This window comes from Haliaeetus albicilla, chromosome 7 (genome assembly GCF_947461875.1).
Source record: "Haliaeetus albicilla chromosome 7, bHalAlb1.1, whole genome shotgun sequence".
NCBI classification, from domain to species: Eukaryota; Metazoa; Chordata; class Aves; order Accipitriformes; family Accipitridae; genus Haliaeetus; species Haliaeetus albicilla.
This window is the reverse complement of record NC_091489.1, coordinates 46,789,462-46,815,174: the sequence shown is the minus strand read 5'-3', so window position 1 is coordinate 46,815,174 and position 25,713 is coordinate 46,789,462. Positions and strand designations below refer to the sequence as shown.

General features: G+C 50.3%; 2 protein-coding genes across 3 annotated transcripts in view; one reads left to right on the top strand and one right to left on the bottom strand.

Annotated features, from left to right (window-relative positions):
- Positions 1–190: 190 nt before the first annotated feature.
- FEZ1 (fasciculation and elongation protein zeta 1) lies at positions 191–14,958 on the top strand. 2 transcript variants are annotated; one of them, XM_069788313.1, is made up of 10 exons: positions 191–279; positions 2,916–3,218; positions 6,682–6,778; positions 8,058–8,147; positions 8,975–9,176; positions 11,154–11,425; positions 12,405–12,485; positions 12,880–12,955; positions 13,538–13,603; positions 14,787–14,958. In XM_069788313.1, exons 2-10 carry the CDS (start codon positions 2,944–2,946, stop codon positions 14,801–14,803), a joined length of 1,176 nt encoding a protein of 391 aa, XP_069644414.1. In that variant the 5' UTR covers positions 191–279; positions 2,916–2,943; the 3' UTR covers positions 14,804–14,958. The 2 variants fall into 2 exon arrangements, with proteins under 2 accessions (XP_069644414.1, XP_069644415.1); XM_069788314.1 differs by lacking the exon at positions 191–279 and adding an exon at positions 465–489.
- Positions 14,959–16,212: 1,254 nt separating this feature from the next.
- Positions 16,213–25,713, bottom strand: part of PKNOX2 (PBX/knotted 1 homeobox 2) — an 86,800-nt gene continuing 77,299 nt past the window's right edge. Inside the window, exons 8-13 of the mRNA XM_069788312.1 lie at positions 23,031–23,163; positions 22,852–22,949; positions 21,070–21,189; positions 19,212–19,288; positions 18,621–18,799; positions 16,213–17,844 (exon numbers count right to left, since the gene is read on the bottom strand). Of these exons, the coding sequence (XP_069644413.1) occupies positions 17,597–17,844; positions 18,621–18,799; positions 19,212–19,288; positions 21,070–21,189; positions 22,852–22,949; positions 23,031–23,163 (855 nt within the window). The 3' untranslated portion in view covers positions 16,213–17,596. The remainder of the gene's footprint in view (positions 17,845–18,620; positions 18,800–19,211; positions 19,289–21,069; positions 21,190–22,851; positions 22,950–23,030; positions 23,164–25,713) is intronic.

The following is a 25,713-nucleotide window of genomic DNA, read 5'->3' as shown; positions in this document are numbered from 1 at the left end:
ATACGTAATATATCGGTACGGATGTGCATATGGATAAATAAATAGATATCCATCGGCGGTGGGGGGGCGGGGGGACCTCAACAATATTTAAGGGACGGAAGAAGGTTGGAGACCACCGTCGCGGGGAGGGGGTGGATGACGTCAGGGCTCCCTTGCCCACCACCGGCACCCACCTTCCCGGTGACGTCACCCCTCCTCCCCCACGCGTGCGCAGTGCGGCGGAGCTGCCCACCCCCCCCTTTCACCCCCACCCGCGGCGCGGAGGATGCGGGGCCGCAGGTGGGTGCGGGGCTGGGGGTGCGTGGACGCGCGGGAGGAGCGATTTTGGGGTGCAGCCGGCGGGGGGGCGAGGGGCGTTGCTGTTGCGTGCGGGGGGGGGGGGCTGTTGGGGTGCTGCAAGGGGATTGCGTGGAGGTGCGGGCCCCCCCGGGGCGCGTGCACGAGTGGGGGGGGGGTGCATCGGGGGCGCGCCGCCGTGGTGCATCGTGGGTAAGGCGTGCATTGCGGGGTGCAGTGGGGGGGGTCTTGCGGGGGGGGTGGGCGTCGTGGTGCAAGGTCGCGGGTAGGTCTGAGGGCGCTTGTTTGGGGGGGGGGCGGCTTGCGCCGCAGCCGTGCATTGTGGGGGGTGCCCGTGTTGGGGGGGGGGGGGGGGGCCGCTGCCTGCCCCGGGGGTGCTCCGCTGCGCATCAGCGTCCGTGCAAGGGTGGTGCGTCGTGGGATGCGCACGCGCGGGGGGGCTGTTGCACGGGTGCTGTGGGAGCGTTTGTGGGGGGGGGTGTGCAAGCACGCGGGTGCATGCACGGGGGGGGGGGGGGCGCGTGGGCGCGTGCACGCACAGAGCTGCACGTACGGGGGGATGGGGGGGGCTGCGCGGCGTGCAGGAGCGAGTGGGGAGCCCGCGTTTGGGGGTGCCCGGAGTGGGGGGGGGGGGGGGGGGGGGCGTGGGAATGGTGCGGGCGCGGTGGGGGATGCACGCACGCGCAGCGGTGCACGCGCGCCGCGGGCGCACACTTGCACGGTGCGTGGGGGGGGGCGGGGGCGCGACGGGGCGCGGCGCGCACAGGGCACGCGTGCGAAGGCCTGCGCGCGCGCCCCTTGCACGCGCGCCCCGTGACGGGCGTGCAGCGTGCGCGCGCGCCGTGCGCGCGGTCACCCTCAAGCGCACGCGCCCCGGGGCGTTACGTGCGCCCCGTACACGCGTGGGGGGTGCGTGCCGCCGACCTGCCGAGGCTCACGCGCACGCAGCGCGCGGCACGTTTGTGGGGGTGCGGGCGCACGCGGGCGCAGACGGTACTCAAAGCCCCAAAACCGGGTTTTCCCCCAAAAGCTGCAGCGTGTTTCTGCTTTCCTCCCCCTCCCCAGGGGAAGCGTGGCTGGGGCTGGGTGAGTGGGTTGGAGTAGTGGCACCTTTACTGGGGTATTACCGACTTACTACTAGGTGACTATTTGCTTCCTGTGAGGCTACTGCGAAGATACTACTGGGATACTCTCAGTAACTTGGTGAAGGACTAGTGAGATACTATCAAGACACAGCTGAGATACTCTGAGGATACTACTGGGATGCTACTAAGGTGCTATCAGGAGTTTGCTGAAATGCTGTCAGGATATTCTGCGGGCAGTACCAAGGCACTCTCAGGGTGGCACTAAGATACTGTCAGGATACTATGTGGATGCTACTGAGATACTGCGAGAACGCTGCTAAGCTACTGTCAGGGCACTCCCAGGATGCTGTCAGAACACTACTCGGGTATTTCCAGCACCTTTCAAGGGTTGGTACTGGGGTAGTATTACAAAGGTACCGCTGGAGCAGCGCTAACACGTCGTCAAGGGACTCTGGATTCTACAACAGATACGGTTAAGTTGCTTTCAGCATAGTAACGTGGCACTAAGATAATATCTGGCTATTACATTGCACTACCAAGATACTATCAGGACACTACTAAGATAATAACTGTATACCATTATACCACTGTTAGGATCCTATCAGGACACTGCTGATATACTACTGTGATACTGTCAGGGTGCTGTTAGGATGTAACTAGGACGCTATTGGGATGCTCCTGACACAGTAACAGAATACTCCTACCTGTGCTACTACAACATCAGGGTAATGCCGAGCTATTCAATGGCTGCTACTAGGATAATCTCAGTGTAGCACAGAGGTACTATCAGGACTCTGCGAAGCTGTTAGCAGGATACTGCCTGGATACTCTAAAGGTACCGCTGAGATACTTTCACAATGCTGTCGAGGCACTACTAAGACACTACAGGGCCATTACTAGGATGCTGCTAAGATAGTATCAGGGTACTACTACGAAACTATCAGGATATTATCACAACGCTGCTAAGGTGCTATCAAGACAGTACTCATTTTTTAGTAGGATGCTGTCAGGACACTAGTAGAATATCAGTAGGATACTTCTGAGATACTACAAGGGCACTAGAAAAGATAGTAGGGGTAAGATACTTCTGGGATACTATCAGGGCAATGCTCAAACTTTTGGGATACTGTCAGCACATTACTGATACTAGTGTGATACTTGCAGGCCACTACTAAGATAGTAGTGCTATAGTATAAGGATACTACTAAGATACTACCAGTTCAGTATAAATGGTAGTGTTATGATACTTTTTACATACTATCAGGGTAGCGCTAAGCTATTTGGGCCACTGTCCACACTTTGTTGCTACTAGTAAAGTACTACTAGTGTAGTGTCAGGATGTCAGCGTATTTCTACAAAGACAGTACTAAGATGCTGTTGGGATACTACTAGGGTACTACAGAGATACTGTTGGTTGTATAATAGCCCTGGTGGTAGGGTTTCAGCCCACACGGCAGCAGCAAAGGGAATGGGGAGCCCTCGTGTTGTAACCTGTGAGTAGCCCGGTGCCTCACAGGCAGCCTCTCCCCACAGCTAAGGCAGCGCATCGGTATTGAGGAGGATGGAGGCGCCCCTGGTAAGCCTGGAGGAGGAGTTCGAGGAGGGGCCCGGGGACGATGGGGGAACCCCACAACGCACTGCAGACCCAGCGCTGGCCGAGCTGGAGAGCTTCTCGGCTGAGATGATGAGCTTCAAGTCGATGGAGGACCTGGTGCAGGAGTTCGACGAGAAGCTCACCGTCTGCTTCCGCAACTATGATGCTGCCACCGAGGGTCTGGCCCCCGTGCGGGGGCGTCTCCAGGCGCAGGAGGAGGAGGAGCGTCTCCAGGATGAGGAGTGAGTAAGGCCCCCCACTACTTCTGGCGACACGTGCCTCCTTGCACACCTGCAAAACCCACACACTCCCAATGCAAACTGGCTCCCTGCATTGCAGCGTGGTCATGCAACACATCAAAGCAGTGGTGTAGTAAGCTGTGAGTAAGCCCTCTCACAGCCTGTGTGCCTCCTTGCACCCTTGAGAGACTTCACTGACCAGGTCCCTGCATTGCAGCATGATCATGCACCACGTCAGGAATAGTGCTGTAGTATCCTACGAGTAACCACTCTGTCGGGCTCTGCATGCTGCCTTGCATGCTAGCAAGGTACACCCCACATACAACTCAGCCCCCTGCATCATGGCATAGTCATGCAGCAGCATGGAGTAGCTGTGTAGTATCCTATGAGTAGGCCACCCTTGGGCCCACATGCCTCCTTGCATGGTCATGAGATACACCTCCTCCCAGAGCATGCAGACCAGCCTACCCCATTGCAGCATGGTTGCGTAGCACATCAGAGTAGCACCGTAGTATCCTGTGAGTAACGCCCCTCTGGGGCCTATTGCACTTCCTTGCATGCTTGCAAGATCTCCACCACATGCGAGTCAGCCCCCTGCGCTGTGGCGTGATCATGCAGCACCTTGGGCTGGCAGTGTGGGATCCTTGGAGCAGCTGTGTAGCATCATTGGAGTAGCTGTGTGAGACCCCTGGAGTAGTTGTGTAGCATCCTATGAGGAGGCGCAGCAGGGTGCCCGTGTCGCATTGCACGGGGTCGCAGCAGGCTCAGTCTATGTGAAGAGAGCCCCCAGGGGGGCTGAGTGTAAACCTTGAGTAAGGTGTGAGTAGAGCTTAGCCTTTTGCTTGCGATGTGCAAGCTCTGCATCAAGCCAGGGGGCAGCCAACTTCGGCAAAATCCCCACAACCCTGCCACAATATAGTGGCATTTGCATTACAATCTAAATATTCATTAAAACCCTTTTTTTGTTGCAAAATGCCTTTTTTTTTTTTGTCAAATTTGGGGGGGGTTTGCAGTGATGTTTATACATTAACACCTTTCTAACAGATTTTTTGTTGTTGTTTAAGTGGGATTATTCCCCAGGCTGCAATTCCTAATACTCATTTTTCACCATGCAAAGTGGTTGTTTTCAACCCAAGCACCCCCAAATCTGTTTATTTTGTTGTTGGGGTTTTTTTCACCAAAACCCACTGAGGCTGAACTGCTTTTCATAATTGGCCAAATTGACGGGTTTTCAGAGAAAAACGCAATTTGGCCTGGCGCCGGGAGCGCCGCGCTGTCGCCGGCAGCCGGCTCACTGCGTGCTTTGTGCTGCTTATTGTGTCTTTTTGGGTCAGATTGGGCAAAACAGGGCTTTTTTTTTTTTTCCTCCCTCTTGAATGAGCCCTGTGTGCATGGGTGGGGGATGGGCCGGGGCCTTAAAGGCGCTGTATTTCCCTAATTATTAACCAATTCTTACCATAATTAACCCAGAAATCTGCTGCTGCTGCTTGCCCGACCTTGCAGGGTGCTGGCCCTTTAAAAGCAGGAAAAAAAAGCAAAGTTTGGGCGATAACCACTTATTTTTTCCGTATTTGCTGTGGTTTTGTTAAAATAGGAATATCGGGGGGGGTTGACATGCACATTTTTGTGCGTTAATTAGTGAAATATGTGATTTCAGGGGGAATTAAGATCAGGTAAGGAAGGAGATGAGATAAATACCCCAAAACAAGCGGGTTTGGGGATGGGGAGGGGCAGGCGGGTTTGGGGTGATTTAGGGGGAATCAGGATGTGCATGGACATGGCACCATGTCGGACTAAAACTGCCATTTGTGGTGGGAAAATGGGTGGGTTTGCTTAATTGGGGAGAAATTTTCTAATCTCTTTTTGTGCCTTTTTCCCCATTTTTGACCTTATTCCTGATGTCACCACTTTTCACCGCTTTTCTCCCATTTCCCCAATTTTTCTCTTCCTCCTCTTTTTCTTCCTTTTCTCCACTTTTCCACCTTTTTTCCCCATTTTTCCCCTCATTCCCCCTTTTTTCTTACATTTTCTTTTTCCCCATTTCCCGCTTTTTCCCCCCACTTTCTCCTTTTTCCCTTTTACCCCTTTCCTCCTTCCCCATCCCCCATTTTCACATCTTTCCCTTTCTCCCCCTTTTTCTCTTTTTTCCCACTTTCCCCTTTTCCTTCTTTTCCCTCTTTCTCATTTTTTCATCCATTTTCCCCACTTTTCCCCATTTTCCCCACTTTTCCCCATTTTCCCCATTTTTGCCCTTTTTTTCCCCATCTTCTCCTTCTTTACCACTTTTTTCTCCTGTTTTCTCCCCCCCCTTTCTTCTCCCCCCCCTTTCTTCTCCCCCCCCTTTCTTCTCCCCCCCCTTTCTTCTCCCCCCCCTTTCTTCTCCCCCCCCTTTCTTCTCCCCCCCCTTTCTTCTCCCCCCCCTTTCTTCTCCCCCCCCCTTTTTTCTCCCCCCCCCTTTTTTCTCCCCCCCCCCTTTTTTCTCCCCCCCCCTTTTTTCTCCCCCCCCCCTTTTTTCTCCCCCCCCCCTTTTTTCTCCCCCCCCCTTTTTTCTCCCCCCCCTTTTTTCTCCCCCTCCCCTTTTTTCTCCCCCTCCCCTTTTTTACCCCCTCCCCTTTTTTCTCCCCCTTGTGAGTTTTTTGGAGTGGGGTCTTGGGACAACATTTTGAGTTCTTTTGGGGTGTTCTGGGGCAGCGTTTTGGGGCATTTTTGGCACTGTTTCAGGAAAGCATTGTAGAATGTTTGTGTGTGTTCAGAGGTGGCATTTGGGGATGTTTTGAGGCATTTCAGGGCTTTTTCAGGGTGGTGGTTTGGAGCATTTCAGGGTGGCATTTTGGAGCATTGTGGCTTTGGGGGGCATTTTTGGGTGTTTTAGGATGGTGGTTTGGGGTGTTTCAGGGCATTTTGGAGCTTTGGGACCTTTAGGGGTGTTCTGGGGTGTTCCAGGGCAGTGTTTTGAGGTGTTTGGGGGCCTTTCAGAGGGTCTTGGGGCTTTGTGGCAGTGTTTTAGGATGGCATTTTGGGGTGTTTCTGGGGCTTTGGGGGCGTTTCGGGATGTTTTGGGGCATTTCAGGACATGGTGATGTTTTGGGGTGGCATTTTGGGGCATTTCACAGCAGTCTTCTGTGGCATCTGGAGACATTTTGGGGCATTGCAGTGGCCTTTTGGGGGGTATTTTGATAGCAACATTTCAAAATGATGTCTGGGGACATTCAAGCATTTTGGGGTACTTTGGGGTATTTCAGGGCAGTATTTCCTGGTGATATTTTGAGGAGCTTTGGGGTCTTCTAGGACATCATTTGGGATGCTTTGGGATGTTTCGGGCATCTCGGTGTTTTGGGATTTGGAGGGGGGGCATTTCAGGGTGTTTCTGGGGCTGCATTTTGGGGTGTTCGAGGCATGCCATTTTGGGACAGCTTTCTGGGAGGCAACATTTTGGCATCGCCGCTCACCACCCACCTCCCTGCAGGGTCTGGGATGCTCTCACTGATGGCTTTGTCCCCCGGGGCTCCCCCCGGCCCTGGCTGCTCCCAGGGGCTGAGGCCCCCAACGGCACCGACCTCCAGGTATGGCTGTGGCCCCCCCCTTGGCACCCCAACCCCGCCCCATCCCTACATGACCCCTGGGTGATGCTTGACAGCTGTCAATCAGCCCCAAGGCTCAGCGACCATCAGAGCACTGCCAACTACTCAAAAAGGGTATTTTGGGGGTGACACAGCACCAGTGCAGTGCATGTCCACATTTTAGGGTGAAACCACACTGAAATGGGCAAAATTAAGCGTTTGGTTTGGCAATCTGTTCTTTGCCAATTTGCCCCCAAGCCAGGGGTAAGGTCGTGTATTTTTGGGGGTAGAAAATAGTGTTTTCTTCATTGTAGTGAGTTCATGCTGTGAATAGCTGCAGTTGGGGTTGTGGGAGGGCTGCAAAGATGCCTCAAAATCAACTGAATTTAACCCGTTTGGATATTACGCAACCTGTTGCTAAAGGGGGAAGAGAAGGTAAATTTCTTGGGTTATTTTCTGCTAAAAAGGTGAAATAGCCTGTGAAAAGTGGTAAAAAAGAAGATGCCTCCCTGTCCAACATCTCCATCCAACATGTCCATCCATGACCTCCCCATCCAGTGTTCCCCTCTGACATCTGCCCTGTCTGATGTCCCCATCTAATGTCTCCATCTGACCTCTTCCCCATTCAGCATCACCATCCATCATCTCCCCATTCAACATCCCCATCAATTCCATCCAGCATCTCCAACACTTCCCCATCCAATGTCACCATCCAGTGTATTAATTCAAATGACTCTTCACCCAACATCTCCATCCAACATACCTGTACTTCTCCCTGTCCAACTTCCCAGTTCAATGTCTCCATCCAACAACTCCATCCAGTGTCTCCCCATCCGACATCTCTATCCGTCTCCTTGCCACACCTCCCCATCCAACACTTCCCTGTCCATCATCTCCCTCTCCAGTGTCTCCAGCATCCCTGTGCAAAGTCCCTATCTAAAGTCCCATCCAACATTTCCCCATCCAGCATCTCCATCCATCTCTGTCCAGTGTCTCTGTCCAATATCCTTCCATCCAATGTTCCCATCCAATGTCTCCACCCAATGCCATCATCCAGTGTCTCCCCACCCAGTGTCTCCCTGTCCAGTGTCCCCATCCATGTCTCCATCCGATGTCTCCCCGTGCAACCCCCCCCCATGCAGCATGTCTCCTAGAGCTGTGGTTCCCTGGTGGCTCTCCCTGTGCCAGGGCCAGGGCTGTGTCTGTGTCCGTGCTGGGGCCATGCCGGTGCCGGGCCGTGCCTGCGGTGCCACCAAGGCGGCCCAGCCTGTGTCTCCTGCAGCTCTGCGAGAAGGAGGAGGAGGAGGAGCTCACTGAGAGGAGTGAGCAAGACTCGGGCATCAATGAGGAGCCGCTGCTGACAGCTGAGCAGGTACCCCGGCCCCCACGGGCTACTGAATGCCTGCGTGTCCCCCAAAAGCCAAGCTTTAGCCTCCCGGCATGGCCTCAGCCCACCCCAGCCCCACGGCCGTGTGCTGAAAATACAAAAAAAGGCCAAACCCCATCATCATGGGATGTGGGATGCAGATCTGGGTGTAGATGGAGGTGCAGGTTGTGGGTGCTAATGTGGGATTTGGGTGCAGATAGGAATGTGGGTTCCAGGTGCTGGATGCAAATGGGTGTCATAGGATGAAGGGTGAAAACGGGGGGGGGCAGAGGTGGGATGCAGCTACAGGATTCCGGTGCAGAGGCAGGGATGCAGATGTGGGATGCACGATGCAGGTGCCAGATGCAGGTTGCCAATGTGGGGAAGGGGATGTGGATGGGAGACGCGGGGTGTGGGCTGCTGGATAGAAGGTGCGGGTGCAGGTGCACGTACAGGATCCAGGATGCAGGATGAAGGGAGCAGGATGCAGACATAGGTGCGGGATGCAGATTTAGATGTAGGTGCACGTCCGGGGTGCGAGTACCCGTGGAGAGCTGTGAATGCGGGATGTGGGATTTGGATGCAGACGGGAATGTGGGATGCAGATGCAGGATGCAAAGGGAGGACGCAGGGTCCAGATGGATGCAAATGCAGGTGCAGATGCGGGATGAAGGGGAGGATGGAGGATGCAGGATGCCGATACAGATAGAGGATGCAAGTGCAGTATGAAGAGACCAGATCCCAGATGCGGGTGCAGGACGCAGATGCGGATGCAGGGTGTAGCTGTGGGCTGCAGGGTGTAGGTGCAAATGGAGGACCCTGATGCCCTGCAGGTCATCGAGGAGCTGGAGGAGCTGATGCAGAGTTCACCCGACCCCGAGGCTGACCCTGAGGGTGATGAGGATGAGGAAGAAGAGGAGGAAGAGACTGAGGCCGATGCTGAAGGCGAAGGCGGTGGTAGGGGCACAGAGCCCATCCTTCTGCGTGAGCTGCATGCTTTCTCCCCTGCCTTCAACAACAACTGCTCCCATGAAGGTATGGCCAGCAAAATCCAGGCCACTCACTCTCTGGGGACAATTCCAACCAAATTGGACAATTGAGCCTCTCCAGGCTTCGGGGACGGCTTGCTCCAGTGTTTACACAGTTTGGCCAGGAGGGGGCTCTTGGCAAAAAAATCAATCCCACGGATATCTTGCTTTTAGTATTGCTTCAGATGCACCCAGGGTTTAGCAGAGCGTGCCGTGCGTTTTGCGAAATGCCTTGCTCTAAATGCATTTTGCGAAATGCATTGTGTCTTTACCTAAAGCACTCGGCATTTTGCAAAACACGCCGTGCCATTCATTAAATGTATTGTGCCTTGCACCGACAGTGTTGTGCACCATCCTTTCTCCATGCACACTGAGCTTTTTGCAACGCTTGCCATTTTGCAAAAATGCCTGGTGTGCTTCGCATTTTGCTGTTTGCGCCCTGCATTTCAGGAAGTGCGCTTTCTTGACAGCACCGTGCCTGGAACTGAATGTGCTGGGCGCTTCACTGAGCCATGCACGGTGCATATTCCTAGCTGCACTGTGCATTTTGCTGAGTGTTTCACTCCTCTGAATGTACCGACTGCCACTAATGCACTGTGCACCGGGCATTTTCCTGATTGCACCATGCATTTTCCTAAGTGCGTGGAAAATACGGTGGTGGTTTTCACTAATTGCATTATGCATTTCCCCAAGAGCACCATGCACTGTGCGTGCCACTAAATGCACCATACGCTAGACTTTTTACTAATGGCATGGTGTGTGTCACTAATTGCCCCAGGCACTTTGCTAATTGCTCTGCGCATTCCCCTAATTGCACAGTGCATTTCATTTATTGCACCATGCATGTCACTAATTGCACCAGGCAATTCTGCAATTGCTCTGGGCATGTCATTTATGACGCTGGGCATTTCAGTAATTGCACACTGTTTATTTGTTGGTGGTCCAGTAAATGCACCGTGCATCCCATTAATCACGTGATGCATTTTAACAGTTTCAGTGTGCATTTCATTAATTGCCCTGGGAATTTCACTAAATGTAGTGTGTGTTCAGTTGCACCATGCATGTCACTAATTGCACAGGCATGTTACTAATTGCATCAGGTGTTTCACTTATGCACTATGGATTTCACTGATTGCTCCGGGCATGTCACTAATTATATCAGTCATTTTACTAATTGCACCAGGAATGAGACTAACTGCACCAGACTGGACATGTCACTAATTGCACTGGGCATTTTACTAACTGCACTGGGCATGCCACTAACTGTACCGAGCATTTCCCTAGTTGCACTGTGCCTTGCGCTTATTGTACTGGGTGTTTCACCAGTTGCACCGGGCAGCACGCTAATTGCCTCCCGTGTCATAATAATTGCAGCGTGTGTTTCACTAATTACGTGATGCAGTGTTCCAAACTTCAGTGTGCATGTCGCTAGTTGCACTGTGCATGTCACTAATTGCACCAGGCATTTCATTTATTGCGCTGTATGTTTCGCTAATTGCACCAGGCATCCTGCTAATTGCCCCCAGCACCTTCATAATTGCGCTGTGTGCCTCGCTAGTTGCATAAGGTATTTTGCAGACTTCAGCGTGCGCTACACTAACTGCACCGGGCGTCCTGCTAATTCACCAGGCAGTATTCCCTAGTTGCAGTATGCATTGCATTTACTGCACTGGCGCCTCACCAGTTGCACCGGGAGGCCCGCTGCTCACCCTGCACATCTTAATAAGTGCAGCCTGCATTGCAGTAATCGCAGAAAGCATTTTGCAAGCTTTTGTGGGCATTTTCCTAATTGCACCGTGCACGTCGGCGATTGCGCCGGGCTTTTGAGTAATTGCTCCGGGCGCGTCACGAGTTGCACCGGGTGTTCCGTTCGCCGTGCCGAGCGTTTTCGCCAGTTGCGCCGGGCGGCCCGTTAGTCGCCCTGCGCGTCTTAATGATAACAGCGGCACGGCGCCCGTCCCTAACCGCGACACCTGGGCGGCAGGGCTGGGGCGGCTGTCGGCGCGGGAGCTGGTGGCGGCGGCGGGGCGCGCGGAGGCGGCCAGCCGGGCACTGTCGGCGGAGCTGGTGGCGCAGCTGGCGCGGCGGGACGAGCTGGCGTTCGAGAAGGAGGTGAAGACGGCGTTCATCGGGGCGCTGCTGGCGGTGCAGGGGGAGCAGCGGGAGCAGCGGGAGGCTGCCCGGCGCCGCCGTCGCGACAGGGGGCTGAGCCTGCAAGGCGGGCGTCCCGAGCGCGGGAACCACATGCCCAGGAAGGTGGGGAACGGGGGTTTGGGGGCGGTTGGGATGGGGCTGGGGGGGAGATGGGATGGGGGACGGGGGGACATGGGACGGGGGGATGTGGGATGGGGGAATGTGGTGGGACAGGGGCTGGGTGACGGGGGACGGGGCAGAGGGACGTGGGAAGGGAACACGGGGCAGGGGGGTGAGGGATGGGGACGTGGGATGGGGATGCAGGGACAGGGGATGGGCGACAGGATGGAGCAAAAGGGACGTGGGACAGGGGGATGTGGGATGGGGGGACATGGGACAGATGCAGGGATGGGATGGGTGACAGGATGGAGCAAGAGGGACGTGGGACGGGGATGTGGGATGGGGGGACATGGGACAGAGATGCAGGGACGGGATGGGCGACAGGATGGAGCAAGAGGGACGTGGGACAGGGGGATGTGGGATGGGGGGACATGGGACAGGGGGTTGAGGGGAGGGGGGACATGGGACAGGGATGCAGGGACAGGGGATGGGCAACAGGATGGAGCAAAAGGGACATGGGACAGGACGGGTTGGGTGACGGGGGACGGGGTGGAGGGACGGGGGACGGGGACACGGGGCAGGGGGGTGAGGGATGGGGGGGGATGTGGGACAGGGATGCAGGGACAGGGGATGGGCGACAGGATGGAGGAAAAGGGACATGGGACAGGGGGTTGAGGGGTGGGGGGACATGGGACAGCGATGCAGGGACAGGGGATGGGCAACAGGATGGAGCAAGAGGGAAGTGGGGATACGGGGACAGGAGAAGGGATGGGGCCAGGGGGATGGGGGGACAAAGGGTTTGGGCGGATGGGGAGCAGGGGGACGTGGGGACAGAAGGAGAGGGGGATGTGGGACAGGGTAATGGGGGGACGTGGATGGGAGTCAGTGTGCCAGGGGGGACGTTGGTGCCGGGGGAGATGTCACGGGTGACGTCCATGTCCCCGGGAGGTGACTGGCTGGCTGTGGTGGTGTGTGTCCCCAGCGCTTCAGCATGGAGGGCATCTCCAGCATCCTGCACTCCGGCCTGCGCCAGACCTTTGGCCCCACCGCCAACGAGAAGCAGGTGCTCTTTTTCTCCCAAAAATTGTCCAACTCTGTCCCCTTTCATACTTCATCCCCCTGCATCCCCCAAACCCGTTTTAAAATATTTTTTAATTTTATGACCCCGCTCTGTCCCCTACACCCTGCTAACCCATCTTGCAAAAATCACCATTTTTCACCCAAAAAATCCTCCCTAAGCAGGGGTTCACGGTTGGGTGGGTTTTGCAGCATGCAAAATTAATGCAATTAATTCATTACCCCCCCAAAATACCAGCAAATTAAATGGAATCACAGGAAAATCGCAGACATACTCTGCTTTTGCACCAATTTGGGGTGATTTGTCTCAAGGTGGTGCAAAAAATAGGCAGGTTTGTGCTATCTGGGTGGTTTTGGGGTGGTTTTTTGTTTTTTTGCAGTACCTGAACACGGTGATTCCCTATGAGAAGAAGGGGTCGCCACCCTCTGTCGAGGATCTGCAGATGCTCACCAACAGTGAGTATTCATTCAAGCTGCCGTTTTGGGGCAGAACCAGACATTCTGCATCTCCGTGGTGTGGTCGATTTGGGACACAAATGCACATTTTGCATTGCTGCAGCAGCTGTGATTTGGGTGCATCATTGCAACGCAGCTAGTTTGGGGTGCGATCCCCCCCCTTTTTTTTTTTTTGCATTGTTGCAGCATGGGCAATTTGAGGTGCTACCACCCATGTTGCATCATTGCAACAAAGCCCATTTTGGGGGGGAAAAGACCTGTTTTGCAGCATGGCAGCACAGCTGGTTTGGGGTGCGATCATCCATTTTGCATCGTGGTGGCACAGCTGATTTGCAGCAAACCACCCCCATCCATTTTTGCACCTTACACCAGCACCAATTTGAGGGTAAAACACCCTTTCTGCATTGCCACGGATTGGCTGACTGGGGGTGAAAGTGCTTTTTTGGGGGATGCTCTCAGGCCTGGTGCATTGTGGGAAACTCTGGCAGTGTCTCTGTGGTGACTGTGGGGCTGGTCTTGGTGGGGAAAAGGGACATTTGGGGGGCAGTGGGGCCAGCCTCACAGCTCCATTCCCCCTCACAGTCCTGTTTGCCATGAAGGAGGGGAACGAGAAGGTGCCCACACTGCTCACGGACTACATCCTCAAAGGTATCTGCTCACCTTGTGCATCCCTCGTGCACCCCTCGTGCACCCCTCGTGCATCCTGCATGCAGTTTCCATGCAGTCCTTGTCCCTCTGTGCATCCACTGTGGATTCCTTTTGCATCCTTGTGCAACTCCCCTGCATCCTTCATGCACCTCCTGTGCATCCTTGTGCATCTCCCATGCATCTTGTGTGCATCCTTCATGCATCTCCATGCATCACTTATGCATTGTCGGTGCATCCTTTGTGCATCCTCTGTGAATCCTGCATACATCTCCTGTGCATCCCTCATGCATCCTTTGTGCAGGCCTTATGCATCCTCACACACCTTTGTAGATCACTGCATGTTCCCTGGACTTCCCTTGTACCTTGTTACGTGGCCCACCTGCTTCCTTCGTGCAGCCTCATGAACCCCTGTGCACCCCCTTTCACCCCTCATGCACCATCGTGCATCCCTCATGCATCGCCATTCATCCTCCACGCATCTCCTGGGCACCCCTCGTGCATCACCTGGCCATCCTTGTGCATCCCTGTGCATCTCCCACACAGTTCTCATCCATCTCTTGTGCAGCCTCCTGCACCCTTGTGCAGCCTTCATGCACCATCGTGCATGCCTTGTGCATTCCTTCTGCATCCCTTCCATGTACCTCCTGCATCCTCTCTGCACCCCATTTGCAGCTACCGGGCAGCCTTATGCAGCACTCATGCGTGCTTGTGCATCCTTGTGCACCCACGTGCGCTCGTGTCCTTTCTGCATGCTCTCGAATCCTCATGCACGCTTGTGCATCCTTGTGCACCCATGTGCCCTCATGTGCACGCTCATGCATCCTTTCTGCATGCTCTCAAGTCCTCATGCATGCTTGTGCATATGTGCATACTCATGCACCCTTGGGCACCCCCATGCACACTTAATGTATCCTCATGCAGCCCTCATGCACCATTGTACACCCTTGCACAGCCGTGTATCCTCGCGTTCTTTTGTGTATCCCAGTGCAAGCCTGCGCATCCTTGTGCATCCTTGTGTGCTCATGCATCATTGTACATCGTCATGCATCCCCGTGCATGCTCGTGCATCCTTGTGCATCCCTGTGCACGCCCGTGCATCATCATGCACCAAGGTGCAACCCCCATACGTCCCTGGTGCACCCTCGTGCGTGCCAGTGCACACCCATGACCTCTCTCTTTGCAGTGCTCTGCCCAACCTGATGCGGCGCTGCCCTTGTGCCCCCCTACCCTGGCGCCCCTCGAAAACGGGGCCAAACCCGAGGAAAATGGGTCGCCTGCGGCCCCCCACCCCCCCCCGCACTCCCCCCACCTTTGCACAGCTGGGAAATAAATAATTCGTTTCATTAATTAAGCAACCAGCCTCCAGCATCTTCATCCCCCCTGACTTGCGATGTCGGTTTGCAACTTTTCGAGAGAAAAATGCACTTTTTTGGTGGAAAATACCAAGGACTTTGCTGCAATGCTCATGAATATTTCAGAAATTTATAAAATATGCAAATTTCTGGCTAACGAGCTGCTGGGTGCTCAGAGCTGGCTGCAGAGCTCCAGGCAGCTGCCATGATCAGAGGGGCAAAATTCAGCTGTAAATTCCATTTTGAGGGCATTTTTTCCACTTTTAACTTTTCTGCAGCCCTGTTTTCTGCTAAAAATTGTGCAAAAATAACTTTTTTTTTTCCAGAAAATCATCCCATTAATTAGTACTGGCTTATTAGGGAATGGGGGGGGGTCCATTTTGGGGAAAATTGCTCACTTTTGGGGTTTGTTACTCATTTGGGGGGATAGTCCCTAATTTGGGGGTCTTTGCTTATTTTTTGAGAGTGTCGTCCATTTGGGGGGTAAATTCAGTTGTTTTGGGGAGTTTTGCTCATTTTAGGGAGTTTTGCTCATTTTGGGGAGCATCACTTGCTTTTGGGGAGAGTCACTCATTTTTGGGAGGATTGCTAGTTTGGGAGAGCATCATTTTGGGGCAACATCACTCATTTTGGGGACTGTTGCTCATTTTGGGGAAGAATTGCTCATTTGGGGGAAACATTTTGGGGAGCATCATGGTTTTGAGAAGATCAATCATTTTGGGGGCACCACTCCAAAAGAATCAGTTAATTTTGGAGGAGGATCCCTTATTTGGGGGGAGCCTTCTTCATTTGGGGGAAGCAATGCTTTTGGGGGGAAACACTTCAATTTTGGGGAGCTTCCCTCATTTTGAGGGAGCGTAATATGTTTTGGGGCAGTATCACCCAGCTACGGGTGGGTCACTCGTTTTGCGGAAGCATCACTCATTTTTGGATAATATAACTCATTTTTGGGGAGAATAACTCATTTTGGGGTGAGGAGCACACATTTTGGGGGAGAATCACTCATTTTTGGAGAATATAAGTCATTTTGGGGTGGGCATCACTCGAGGGGTGTAACATTTTGGGGGAGCATCACTTTTGGAAGTGTAAATCCTATTTGCACTGCATCACTCAATTGCGGGTTTTGGTCAGTTCACCCGTTTGGGGGCTGATTCACCTATTTGGGGGGAATTGTGCCCATTTGGGGGGGTTATTCACCCATTTGGGGGCTTCTCCACTAGCAGGAAGAAGCTGCCAATAAAATACAGCTGCGAAACCTCATCTCGTAGCACTTTATAATAAATGGCCATGAATTAATACTAAATTACAATGAATCCTTTATGAAATTACAGATTACATTCACGCCAGATCAGTATCGAAAAATAGGCTTTTCTGCCCATTGCATCACTTGGGGTTTTTTTCCCCCTGGCTGCTGTTTCTTTTTTTTCTCAACTCTTCAAGAGCCAGAAAAAAAAAAGACAAAACCGGCAAAAAGCCGCAAAAAAAAAAAATCCTTCTTACAGAAACCTGCATTTACAGGAGGAACCTGCAGAAGAAAATTCCTTTATTATTTCTGCCCCGCATCATCTGGGTTTGCTTTTGTGTTTCCCCCGCACCATATTTTAAGGCGAAATTCGCCGTTTTGCTAGCATTTAAAAAAAACCCAAAATATGTTGGTTTCTTGCAGAGCTGCCCTCCCCCATGGCTCCTTTGGGGTAAAACTCCACCATTTTCCCACGCAGGTAGACAGTATCAGGGAGAAACCATCTTTCCAGCAACAATATTGAATTTCCTCCCACATGGGTGAATCTTGGGGATCACCATTCAATTTTGGGTGAAAATCTGCATTTTTTTAAACCCATTTTTTAGCCCCACTTTTTCCTGACGCGGTGCCAAAACGCCGTGGGAAAGTCTTACTGCCGGCAGCCTTTGCCCCAACTCTGCGTCCAGTCTCAGCCCTTAAGGATGAGGATGGGGTGATTTTTTTTCCAGATTCAATGGATTTTTCACACATAAATTAAAGGATTTGGGGGAATTTCCTCCCTTTTCCAGAAGGTTGCGTCCGGAGTCACCAAACGGCTGCAGCATCGGGGCCAAAACGGGGACGTTTGGACAATCCGGTGGGTCAAGAGCATGAAACCCTCCTCAGATCCGACCTGAAGCAGAATTTGCACTTGCAGATTTTTTTTCCCCGCGTGCCACTACTTATGCCTGTGAATCATCTTTCTGGGGGAAAAACCCCAAAAGCATCAGTCCTGGGGTTGGTTGGGGTTTTTTGCACCAAGAAATCCAAGTGATGGACACGGTAGCCCGTGATGAAAACCCACTGTTGCCCAACAGCATCTGAGCATTGTGTGGGGAAAACAGCTTCCCTTAAAAATGCTTTTTCTTAGCAAAAATGGAAGGGAAAAGGGGAAAATAAGAATAAAACCTGAAAAAAAATTAATCTGGCCACAATATGTGCCTTGTAAACATGTGTCCTTCACTTCCACACGCTGACGTGGTGGTCCCCGTGCTCCCAATGGCAGCCGGGGCATCTGCCAGCGCCTCCAATTTGCTTTTTTCTCACCAATTTTGTTTTTGTTCTTGCCAATGTTTTTGGCATTTTGGGGGGAATTTTGTTTCTGGTGCTGTCCATGATTTGGGGAGGGCGCAGGAGGAGCTATTCCAGCGAGTCACTGTGGTCCAAGCCAAGGTCGGTACCAGGTGCTGCCGGGAGGCCGCCAGGCTCTTCCTCCAGCTCTTCCTCTTCTTCTTCTTCCTCCTCCATCTCGTCCTCGTCCTCCTCATCCTCCTCCTCTTCCTCGGTGCCGTCGAGGGAGTCGTCGTGGGCTGCCAGCATGGCCTGCTGCATGGCCATGGTGGCCGTGGCTGAGGAGAGAGGTTGCAGGTTGTCCATGCTGAGCGAGCCTGAAATTAAAAAAAAAAAAAAAAAAAAAATATATATATATATATAAGGACTTCCCAGCTAATACAAAAAGGATGAAAAAGTGCAGAAACCAAGAATAACCCAAGCAGAAAGCTGTACTTGGAGAGAGAGCATCCTGTAGGGTGTCCCACCTGCCCCAGCCATTCCCCAAGGTTGAACCCTTAATTTTTTTAGCTAATGTATCCATTAAATAAGAAGAAACCTTCATTTTTCAGCACATGCCCAAATCGATTGGGCAGATCTTCTTTTCATCCTCTCTTAATTTCCACCTTCCCTTCATCTTCTCCCTTCTCATCTTGTCTGGTCCATGTTCATCTCTGCTTTCTTCAGCGTCTCTTCATCTTCTTTGTTCCTCTTCATTTTCATCACCTGTTCTCTCTTCATCTTCTCTTTGTCTCTTTTCCCATCTTGTCTCATCTGTCTTCTCATCTTCATCTTTTTTTCGTTTTGCCTCCTCTTCTGTCCCCATCTCCCCCTTTACCTCCTCTCTAGCACCTCAAGAGATATCCCCAGTGATGTCCCATAGTGGGTGATCCTTGAGGACTGTGCTGATGCCGAGGAGATGGCAGTGCCACATTGCCAGCGCACTTGTGATGGCCAACTGGATGGACCTTCTTGCGTGGGCTACCTCTTCAACATGTTTTTCCCCACAGGGGCATAAAGGGCTCTAGAAATCCTTAATTACCAATTAAGGCCATAATTTAATGCATGGTCACCCCATCCAGGAAGGGCAGGGGCTGTCGGGGCTTGTCCTTACCGTCAGGATTTGTCCCCGAATTGCCACCCTGCTGCTGCAGGACCCCAGCGGCGATGGAGTTGGGCCAGAAGCGCTGGGTAGGCCGGTGCTGAGATTTTATTTTCTTGGCTTTGGGGGCTGGGTCTGGGTTGCTGGCGTCGAGCATTGGCTGCAGGATGCGCCGCCGGGCATTTATGAACCTTTCCAGCGAAAAAAGAGACCATTCAAGTAAATAAGAGTCATCACACCAATTTTGAGTTAAACCAACAGACGACGTAACAATTCAATGAGCTGCAATATAAAACACTTCCAAAAGTGGCTGCATGGTCCCAAAAGCTGGGGTTTTATCCTATTTAATTTGTCTGTGGCATGTTACACCATTGCATTAATTTTTCCAGCTGAGTTGGAGGCTGCTACATATTGGGTTTGCCAGGAGAGGGCACTGAGATGCCGCAAACGAACACCATCAATTAAACACATCGGAGCCCGCCTCCAAGAAATCGGCCCTGACTGCTCAAGTTACCCCCCAAAAAGCATTATATAGCACCAAAATAACGGGAAAAAAATTTCTAAAGCCAGCAAGATGATTGCATGGGCCACCGATATGCTCACCAGTTGTTGACTTGCAAGAGGGTCAGGTTGGTTTGGGCGGCGATTTGCCTCTTCTCGTCCTCTGTGGGGTAGGGGTGCTAGAAAAAAAAGAGATGGGGCAGCATAATGACATCCCTGTGTGCAAAAAGGCAGCCCCCCGTGAAAAAAAAAATACCCCCCCCTTCTTTTTCATTTTCCCACCCCAATTTTGGTGGCTTCTTGCATCTGAAAGATGCAAGGCTTAAGGGTGGCATCTGAGACCATCATGGTCTGCCTGCTGTCCCTAGGGCTTTTCCAAGGCTTTCCATCAAAGGCTTTTCCTTGAAGGAAGTTAGTATTTTTTGTTTTAGCGATTTTCCCATAATGTTTTTTGGTAAAGGTGGGATTTGGGCTTCAAAACCTACTGTCACCCACAATGCTCCTTGTCAGATGCATCAATAAAACACTCCAAAACATCTGCACTGGGAGACTACCAGCACTCAAAGCTTCAACAACCTCCTCCCAACCATGCTAAAAATCCTCGTTTCCAACCCCCGAAATGAAATTGTTATCAAACCAGCCCCATGTGTCATTTTTCAGAGCCCCAAGCCAGTGCCAGTGTTGATTCACATGACTTGTTTTCCAGCTGTTTGCCCTCAAAATAATGTGATTTCCTTGACAAAACCACCCAAAGTCATGGCATGCAGGAGACTCCTGTCCCACCAGGGCCTCAGGGATGCTAAAGTGGTTAAAAATGGCTCTTTTTGGCAAAAGTATCCTCATTTTTGGCATATTATTTCCAGCATTCCTTCCTCCTGCTGGTGCTACAAAACTTCCAAACCCAATAAAATGATGAGCATCAATGCTATTAGGTTAAAAACCACATCATCTATGATGTCAGATGGAGAAATCCTGTGGGGAAGCCCAAGCATCTTCTGACCATGAGGATGAGGCTGAGAGCAAAGGTCCAACCATACAGTAGAAGAACAATTTCTTTTAGTTTTTCGATCCAGTTTTGGAAATCTCAAACCATGGGGCATTCCTTGCACCCAACAGAAAATTGCTCCTCAGTTTCTGGTCTTCTAAATCCTTTTCCTGCTTGCAAATCTGCAGTTCATCCCTCCAAAAGCATGGGACATGCACGATGCAGCTTGGGATGGCGGCCCAACACAGTGATGGTCTTGTCCTCAATGCAATAAATCCAAAATTTCCCATTTTAAAAAAAGGCTGGAAAGTTCCCAACCAGCTGCTGCTCCATGTCCTGGGTCATGTTTTACCCCAAGTTGCTCCTTGGAGCTGCTATTTTCTGTCTTGCTGTTATCTATGGGTCTCCCACCTTCCTGGAGACCCTCATGCAACTCTTCGCAACCAGTGTCTGAGTGATTTCTTGGCCAAATTATGCAGGAAAAAGAAGGGGGGGGGGGCGGTACCTTTTTGCCCTTCTTCCAGCCCTCTGGCTGGGAGAGCGATCTTCTTGCATGAAAATATCGTGGTTGCATCCTCTGAGCTCCCTCTGCCTACCTACATCTTCAACCCCCAAAATGGGGTGATTTTGTAATTCTGTATTTCAACTGATTGCTGATGTGCCATAACCATACCTGTGGGGCAGCTTTCACATCCAGGCTTGCTGGAAAACAGTATTTTGGAGCTGTTAACTGGAAAAAAATGCTACACCACCCATCCGCAATAATTTGTGGAAGTCCCCCTCTGTTTGATTCTTCATGCATTAAGGGAGTATTTTTGCCACCTGCAGTGAAAACGGTCATCCCCAAAATAAATCCAAAGCCACTTTGAGACCTCTGAATATAAATTCAAACCACCACCTCGATTTGTTCATTTTAGGGTTTTTTTGCCTTTTTTTTCCACCTTTGCAGGGTGTTTTGGCAGCTGCGGTGCTCACCATGAGATGCTGGAAGAGCCATGAGCGCATGATGTTGGTGGCATGTTTGGGCAGGACGCCCCGCTTGTTCTTGGACTTCTTGTCCTCACCGTCGAGGAGGGAGGTGAGATCCAGGTTCACCTGCCAGGGGAAAGGAACAGGGAGAGAATTGGCTGAAAACAGCAATGGGCAACCCAAAACCCAAGCAAAACTAGGGCAAAAAATGAGCAAAACTAACCCAAAATGGGAGTAGGGCAAGTGCAAAAAACAAGCACTTGCAGGGAGTGTCCAAATGCCTTTTTTTTTTCCCCCAAAAAATTTGCATTAAATTCACATTTTCCCCCAGGATCTCTATTTAATATCTCAATTTTTTTGCCAATGCTTTGCAAGGGGCAATGCGCTTTTTCTCCCTGCTGTGGCACTGGGATCGCAGTTGGGGACCGTGGTCCTGAAGCCATGACCATTTTTGATGTGCAATTAAGGAGGAAAACACTTTTACCTTAAAAAAAAACAAACCAAAAGATGACTTTCTAAACCTGAGGTTAAAACTCTGCCATTCATTAAACCCTTGCAAATCTGTGTGCCTCACTCAGCTGATTCCCACCACGAGGAGACACATGCCCATTGAGCAAAAATTTGCTTTTTTTCCTTCAAAAATAAAAAATAAACATCTTGCTGCAAGAGAAGTTTTAATGAGGATGCAGGAACTGAACTGAAATCTCAGCGCTTGAGTTAAAAAGAGATTTTTTTTTTTTCCCCAGCTCTTCATCAAAACACTTCTCCTGGATGAATTAAACATCAGGCCAGCAGGTCCCTGTGATTCCCCTGGGCTCTGGCTGAATAAATCATGGCAGCAGCTCGGGAAGAGCATCCGGAGGTGCTTGTCCAGGGCTCTCTCCCTGCCCCGATATTCCCTGCGCATGTGTTTTTCCCACCACAGAGGGTTTTGCTGCAAGATTTAAGCCTGCGATGGAGAAATATTAAAGAAATTTTAAAAACCATGGCACAGGCAATAAAACTGCCTGGGAGGTGCCACCCATTTCCAAAATGCCCTTTATTATTTTTTTTTCAAGAGGCTCCCGCAATTAAATTGGGGCTTTTCAGAAAAAAATCTGCATGGGGGATTTTTGCTGATCTGCCCCCAGGAATCAGTGTAGCAGAAATCAGTGGGGTTTTTTCCCAAGTTCCTGGGGAATGGGGGTTTGGAAGAGATCACAGACAGCGCAGCCAACAGGGATGGCAAGTTGTCCTTATAAATCCATTTCTACCCCAAATTGTCACGTTATTGCAAGAATGCAGCCATGAAGGGAAAACCCATGTAGTTAATTGCAATGACAAAAAAAGGAATAAAAACAGAGCAAATGGCTAAAGAAACCACCCCAAAATCCATAAAGCAAGGAAAAGAAATGAGCCTTTCCCATGAGCGCTGTGATTGCCATACCGGACAGGCAACACCAGTGATCCCAAATCCATAATATAGCAATAATATCCTATCCCATCCCATCCCATCCCATCCCATCCTATCCTATCCTATAATATAATATAATATAAATATTATATTTTATACATTATAATATTGTATAATATAGCAATAATATAAGCACTGCTATCATTTATTAGGTCGTTGTTATAATTTGTTAGGTACCCCAAAGGAGCCTGGCAGATGGATTTAATCAACGTTTCTTGCTAATTAAAAGTTTAGGATACTCCAAGGGTTGAATTTGTGGAGAAATTGGGGGTTTTGCTTGCTGCAGCAGTTCAAAACATTGCATAAAATGGAAATTTGAGGTGGGAAATTCTTACCTGGGCGTTGGGGATCTGCAGGGCACCGGGGGCAATGGCTTGGGCGAGGACCTGGCCCTGTGACGTCACCATTGTCACGGGCTGGTACAAGGCTCCACCTACCGGAAAAAAAAGGCTCGTGGGGTTACCGAAACCCCCAAATTTCTACCCCCACCACCAGCCTCCCCCAGGGTCCCTACCTGGCACGGCAGGTGAGCCGCTGCCAGCGCTCATGGCCAAGTTGCCTGGTGGTAGCGCAGCTGCCGGCACCACAATGCCCGGCGGAGGGTTGGAGGCAGGCGGCAGCGCCGCCGGTGAGCTCTGCAGCATCTCCTGCGGAAAAAAAATATTAAAGACATGGATTTTTAACACGCGGCAGGGCACGCAAGGTTTTAATTTTCCCCTTCCAATAAACTCGCCCTGTTGTCTTTTTTTTCCCCTGGGTGGTTCAACAGGCAAAATTGCAGAAAAAGGGATTTTTCAGTTTGTTGCAGTTGCAAAAAAAGATGGAAAGAAGGATTTATGCTTTGCAAAGCTCCCACTTAGCGTCCTTCCCAAATTCATCTTCTTTGTGCAGCCACTATTTCCCGTAAGGAAAAAGGAAAGAAAAAAAAGAGCATGATAGACAAGAAGGAATTTCTTCAATCTTCTTTTTCTTTCTATAAATTTCTATTTTTTTGCTGCTTTGACTGGAACTGGATGCTGCAGCATTTGCTAAAAGCCAGGACAAGCACCATGGTTTCCCCTTGCCAGAATAACAGTAAAATAATGAAATTAATAATAATGTAACCCCATTTGATATCATTCCTTGCAGCTTTAAGCTAACTTCTTGCAAAAATGGGCATTTTTTTTAACAAAAAGCTGTAATGTCATTGTCAGCCCCAGCTCTGGAGCAGCTCTTGCATGCAAGCGGCAACTGGAAAAAGCCCAAACTGAATGATTATTTGAATATTTAATGCAACATTTTGGGAAGGGAAGGGTGCCACAATTGAGGATATGGGGGAACACAGGGCAGTGTACCACAACCTCCCAGATGGGCAGAATTTGGCAAATCATACTTATAAAATTATCGTTTCAAAATAAGCCCAAGATAACGATCTCTCTCTAATTGGCCCAGCTGTAATGGAAATAAAACTGCACTCATTTCTTGCAATAAAAATATTTTTCCCTCTTTTCTACCCATTTTCCCATTCCACATCACTTCCCTGGTGTCCGGCTTGTTTTCAACTGTTGAACAAAATGCCAACAAAGGGGATTTTTTTTCACTCTTTTTATTCAATTTCCCTTCATTTTGATGCATTTCTTCAAGAAACCTATTACTTGGTTTAAGAAAAAAGAATTTCTCTGGACTATTGACATGCAACAACACCAGAAAAGGCGACCACACAAATGTGGTCAGGCTGGAAAAAGGCGTAGCTCCTCTTTTCCTTGCAATAAAAGTACAGAGATAGTAATTTGAACCCACAAATCAATTAATTTTACATCAAGAGATGGTGTGGATGCATCATTCAACGGGGAGTGTCCATGTCTATGCATTTCCCATTGCTGGGGGGAAAAAAATGTCATTTTTGGTCCATTTTTTTGCTTTTCCCCATTACATTCATGCATCCATCAGCTTTTTCCCCATCAGTCACCACCGATTTGCCTGTGCAGTGGTTCTAAATAAACTCTGCTTTCCCTGCATGCTTTTGCCATTAAAAATCCCTTGCTGCGTTTTCCCTTCCCATGATGCCGAACCCAAAACGTTGTAACCACTGCCTCTCCTGCATGTTATTTTTGTCCTCTCCATTGATGATCTGAATATTATTTATCTGGAAGTTTTGCTGCAATTGCTGTGCATTTTTGCTTCACCTCCCAGACTCTCCTTTTCATAGCTAAATTAATTTAAAAAATGTAAATATGACTGTAAAATACTTGTACTTTGTTTTAATATCCCTTCCCCATCTCCAGCCTTTGGGAGGAAATGGTTTTCTGTTTGAAAAATGAGGATTTCTCAGCACACAGAAAGCAAAAACTGATTGCTTTTGCATGCACTTGGACTTGGCTTTTGCTAAGTGTCCGGCTAACAAATACAGTGGAAGTATTAATATAAAACCAAATATGGACCTTCAAGAACATCAAAAAGCAGTCAGATACAGCCAGAGGCAACCAGAGGTTTGGACCAGCCTGAAGACCTCCAGCTTTCCTCTCCTGCTTTATTTTTCCACAATTCCTCCAAAAGAAGGGCATCCAGAAGACCATTTTTGGAAGTACATTTGGAAGAAATAATTTGGGATATCGGAAGATGGGAACAAGAAACTGCTGTTCCAGATAGTGGTCAAAGCCATTTTCAACAGCATTTTATGATGACAAAAATTGCATTTTTTTGGTGGCAGAGAGGAAAACTGTCCCAAAACACCAGCTTAGTGGTGTCCAAAAAGGCAGAATATTGATAATTATTAGAAAAAGATAGGAAAGAAATTCCTGGTGTTTCTACAATGGCACTGTGAAACCAAGGGTACCCAATGGAAGTGGAGGCTCTGCCTTAAAATAAATATAGATATCTCCAAGAAGATTTAAAAAATCTATTTTGCATACTAATCGCCTTGGATCGCAAATGCCAGCCAAATTACATTACGCTTGTGATTTTGCTGCAGTAGAAAATATTTTATATTTTAGGACTCAAAGAAGTTGAAATCTTTCCAGCAATTTTGAAACTTGAGTGTAAAAAGTGCATCAGTAGGTGTCTCTGCAGATCCACATCTCGGCACTGACCTTCCATAGCTCTATGGCAAAACACGATTTCTCTGAATTAAAAGTCACTTTAATGAAGAAAAAGACCTGGTACATATTGCATTGCACAAAATACCCCCTTTCTTACAATAAGGCAAGTGTCAAAGACTC